The 5,032-nt window shown below is 32.9% G+C and overlaps 1 protein-coding gene across 11 annotated transcripts in view; it reads left to right on the forward strand.

The window, feature by feature from the left end:
- LOC107607370 overlaps positions 305 to 5,032 on the forward strand; it is a 6,311-nt gene continuing 1,583 nt past the window's right edge. The window contains exons 1-6 of one of the 11 annotated variants that reach the window (XR_002350052.1): positions 305 to 623; positions 1,819 to 1,936; positions 2,582 to 2,646; positions 2,725 to 2,833; positions 3,332 to 3,394; positions 4,155 to 4,628. Coding sequence is in view for 4 of the 11 variants with exons in the window: in XM_021105979.1 (XP_020961638.1) it covers positions 1,573 to 1,624; positions 1,819 to 1,936; positions 2,725 to 2,833; positions 3,332 to 3,370 (318 nt within the window). In the remaining 7 variants the exon portion in view is untranslated. Of the gene's footprint in view, positions 624 to 1,309; positions 1,625 to 1,818; positions 1,937 to 2,581; positions 2,647 to 2,724; positions 2,834 to 3,331; positions 3,395 to 4,154; positions 4,629 to 5,032 lie in introns of those variants that run through there. The other 10 variants (XR_002350051.1, XR_002350047.1, XR_002350049.1 and 7 more) reach the window with 10 other exon arrangements.

Raw genomic sequence — 5,032 nt, forward strand, 5'->3', positions numbered from 1 at the left:
GGTACATTTTTTGTACCAAAGAGAGCGTTTTTTGAGGGTAGCCTATTTACTAAGTTTTGGGTGCGCTTCAAAAGTGATGCCTAAGATACTCACCTATACTTAAATGAATTTTGTTTTCTTTGTAGAAACCCTCGTTCTTCTCCTCCAAAAACACGCGCCTTGCTCAGCTCCTTCTCTGCTTCACGCCGTTTTCACGCCACCACCACTCGCCGTCGCCCTTCTCCTTCGTCTTCACATTTGCTCACCCCCACTCACCGTCGCTCTTATCCTTTGTCTTCTCACCATCGCTCACCACTCACCGCGCCGCTCCTCATCTTCACCTTCGCTCACCACTCACCATCACCACTCCTCATCTTCGTCGCTCACCACTCACCGAGACATTGAAGTTCTTCTCTCTCTCAAAGAAAAACCCTAGCCGCTGTTCTCTTTTTCAAGCTGTGTCGCCGCCGTCGAATCTGGTCCAGCCGCCGTCCCCGCTCCTACTGCTCCAGCGCCGTCGCAACTTCTCTTTATCATTGCGTTGCGTCGCCTCTGTTCCACTGCTGTTGTTTGTTCCAGTTCCGTCGCCTGTGCTCCACTGCTCCCTCTCCCTCATCTTGGTTTGAGTTCTGTCCTGCATCTGAGTACGAATTCCGTCTGTTATTGTTTTTTTCATGTTTTTATTATGTTATTGTGATTTAATTGTTGGTGTTGTTGCTGTGTAACTTTTTTTTGTTCCTGTTGGTGTTGTGAATCTGAATAACAGAGAATGATGACATATTGATTCTAAATCTGAATAGTATTGATTAAGAGAAAAGCAATAATTAGAGGACATGTACTGAAATTTATATGTTAAATCTGAATAGTATTAAATCTTTCTTCCTTTGTTAGAATTTGCTTTTTGATTTTACATTTTGCTTTATGATTTTGTATATTGCTTCATCAGGGTTTATTGATTTTGCTATATTTTGCTGATTGAATCCATGTAATTGCCATAGTTTTTTTTCCCCTGGCTAGTTCAGGGCTTAAGATTTTGCACTCTAAATTTAGCTAGTTTAGTCCTTGAAATAAATTCAAATTCTGTCAAAATATTCTAATTATTATTTGCACGCAGTTTAATTACAGTTGTCTTGAGATTTAATTTTGATTCTTGTCCTCAATCATTCCCTGTGTGTTCTTTTAGGACTTATGGTTTATTACATTGCTACAAAGAATTCATTGATGATGCATAGAAAAAAGGTTCATTACAAATCTGAGCGTTGATTTTGTGTAACGAGTATTTTAAATTAATATTTGATAATAAATCTCTCCACATAAGCACACTTAATCACATTATTAACCTAATTGAGTTATCTGTAGTGATATATAATTGGCAAAGGTTGTAGCACTTTTTGGAGAAAATTAATTAAGTTTTATGTTGATTTTTTTATTTTATTTTATGTCCTGACTGCATTATAACTTGTGAATCCCATTTCCTTTTTTATATTCAATGTTTTGACAAATTGCCATGGTTTATAATCTATTGATACTTGCCTTTTTCATGCTTAATCAATCTGATTTAGAGATATTTTAGAGCTGACTAAGGCTTTTAACATGAAAGAGACAAAGGAATTAGCTGAAGTTGTTGGTTTTTTGTTGAAAAGTGGTAGTTAATTACTACACTCAAAACATGCATTAATTTTATTTATTTTTCCTAATTATAAAGAGTCACCAAAACATGTATGAATAAATAATATGTATTAATCATAAAGAGTCATCAAAACATGTTTTATAAATCATATTTTTGCCTAATTATTCTTTATGGTTTTATCCTAAGCTTAATTTAATTGGTTTTATCAGGTTGCATCCAAAAAAAGTTCAGGAAAAGTTCCTTCAAGAGAGGATTAAGGTTGGTGGCAAAGCCGGTGCTCTTGGTGATTCTGTCAGGCTCCTGTGAGAAGAACAAGAGAGGATTAAGGTTGGTGGCAAAGCTTAATTTTTTTCCCCTTAATTTTTCCTTTTCTAGTTCTTACATGTATTTGAAGACTTCCATGCTACTTCCTTACTTTGCTTTCTTCTTTCTGTTTTTGTATTTTTCCCACTATTTTCCCCTTTTTTTCACACCGCCTTTTCATTTGTGTGGTTTGGGATCTCATGGAGCTCCAGACTTAGCTTGCCCAACTAATTTTTGTTGTGCCTGCTTCTTGGCATGTTGAGGATTTTGCGAGTTTTCTTTTTTATTTGAATTTTGAAACTGTTGTTATGAATTGTATGAGTAATTGTGTATAATCCTTTTCATAAAGAAAAAGGAAGGGTTATGCCTACTACAGTGAGTATCAGAAATTAGATCTGTGTTTTAAGTATGAACTGAAAGCTTTCAATTTGGTGTTAGTAACATCCCTTATCTCTTTATATGGTTTAGTGATTTTAGTAACTCATAATTTTCATTTTCCATTTTCCATTTCTCCTTCTTCTTCTTAATTCTCTTGTATAACCAACCCAAACCTTGATGATCTTGGTTGCTATAGTCTCATAGGTGATGTTGGAATAGTTTTATTTTTCTATGATAATTTACTGAGAGTTAAAATCTGTCCAATTTCTGGAGATAATAAATTTATTTAAGGGTTAATGCAGATAATTAACTGAAGTGCTGAAGCCAATTTATATCCTGGTGCAATAATTTCGACAGTTAAGTGCTGAAGCTTAGGTAGATATATTCTAATATTTTCTTTGCTGCTCACTAATGACATTATTTTATGTTATCAGCTTCAAATTACAGAGACAATTGGATACTTACTTTCTCCTTGCTCACATGTGCTCTGTCAAGCTTAAAGAATGGACGCTTGTCCTGCTTACTCTGTTAAGAAGTTCTAAGGTACGCTTGGATTCATTGACATGATTGCAACAACAACGATGTTAAAATAAATGGTAAAAATGTAATAGATGATGAAAAATAGAATCCTTAATCATTTTGTGTTATATATAATATGAGGTGACAAAAGCAATAACACTGACATGATATAATTATGTTAACTATGTCGAACTGGTACAAGGCTAGCCAAATGGCATTGCTATTAGACTCCTAACATGAGAATAGTTCCAATGTCTCAGCAATTAGCGCCGTCATTTTCCTCTTATCTTTGGTTCTACATTATTGTTAAATGATTTTTATAACATGCTTGGAATTAAACATGCAAATCAGAGAGGACTTTTTTAAGCACACACAGCAATAAGCCAGTAATCATTGCCTTTCTCCGCTGTCATTGCAGTTTTCCTTTTGTAAAGGGAGTCATTTAGAAATGTATTTAGCATCTTTTTAATTCCATTCTAGCAAAGGTTCACTTTGTTGCATTCTTCTGATGAGATTTTACAGGTGTTTTTTGACTTATTAAGACATGATGTTCGGCTGTGAAAAGCATGCAGCACCACACTGCAGGTATATATAATCTAGATTACTGTTGAAACTATAGCATGTCAGTTTGTACACTAAATTATAACTAATATAGCATATATGATATAACTATGATTCATGCCTATTATGTGTGCACTGCAGTTACACCCTACATTTGGGAACTGCTTGTTGGATAGTTAATTTATCTTTTCATAAACATTGTAGTGGCTTTGTTATATTTGATATTTTTTGTATCCTTTTTCTTGGAAGGCATATTCAATTCTGAACAACTGAAACCATTATTTTGAGTGAAAAAAGGTTAATTATATAACAGTTTGAGTAAACAACAGTAGTAGAAAGTAGAAACAAAAGCACATATGGGGCACCATTATTTATCTGTGGAAGATAAGCAGCAAAAATAAAAATGCATTCATGAATTATGTTTGTCATTATGGTAATTTCTTCTACTCTACGCTCTACTTTTCTGTAAAACAAATACAATTTTTTAAAAAAAATGAAAAAAGAAAAAGAAAAACCTAAAGAGTGTCTTAATTTTTTATTGTCTTGTATGATAATATGCTCAAACGCCTAAGGCTATTTTTATCTTTTTTTTTTTAATTATTTTTCCTCATATTTGATTTCTCATTTGAAGAGTGCCACATATTTTTGCGGTTCATAAATCTTTTGCCATTTTATAAAAAGGTTCACTTTCTTGACCTGTGCATTCTGCTTTAGTTCTTTTTCCAATATTACAGATTCTCTTTTACTTGTTCCCTCACAATGTGCATTCTCATGAACAAAATAGTTCCTTGTATCTGTCCATTGTAGACTCATTCAAGATTTATTGGAAGAGAAAAACTTTGCAACGATGGAAGATATATGAAGGTGAATGCAGACTTCATCTTTGCTCGATGTACATCATGTTTTCTTGCTGACAAAGTTATATGTTCGAGTGGTTTCCTTCACGTGGATCTACTTGAAAGATCTGATGGGTTTTATTCAAACATATGGACCATGGTTAACCATGGTTTTCATCACAAGTCATTTTTCTGGTGCTAATCTCATGAATATGCCATAGTTTGTGTGGTCAGACAAGTGCATATATTTTTGAGGTGTGGATTATTCTCTTCATTTTTCCATCCAAATTTTGTAACTTTTTTTTTCTTTCTGATTTTGTAAAATATGAACAGACCCATTTGTATATAATATATTGGTTATGCCCCTGGTACATCAGCATTCATAGTGAAATTTATTGCTTATGCAAAACCTTTTTTTATCATTATTGTAAATATATTTTGGTTAGAGATAATTTTTATTATTTAAAGAAATTATTTAGTATAATTATGTATTTATTTTTATTTTATAATATTTAACTCATTTAAATAAAAATGTAAAATTATATATGTAATAATATTATTAAATATTATGTTTTATAAAAAGTTATTAGAATATTATATACATATAGAAAATTAAAAAAAAAATAATGAAGGACCTAAGGCTACACTTATAAAGAGTAGCTATGGTTATACAGAAATTTTTTAAAAAAAAGAGACCTAGGGCTACACTTATATAGAGTAGCTATAATATACAATGCGGCTACGTTTTACAAGTGATGCAGTAGCGTTGAAAAGCGTAGCCTATTCTGGTAAAAATGGAAGCTGAAAAGCGTAGCCTTTGGTCCTG

The sequence above is a fragment of the Arachis ipaensis genome, chromosome B07 (genome assembly GCF_000816755.2).
Source record: "Arachis ipaensis cultivar K30076 chromosome B07, Araip1.1, whole genome shotgun sequence".
Taxonomy (NCBI): Eukaryota; Viridiplantae; Streptophyta; class Magnoliopsida; order Fabales; family Fabaceae; genus Arachis; species Arachis ipaensis.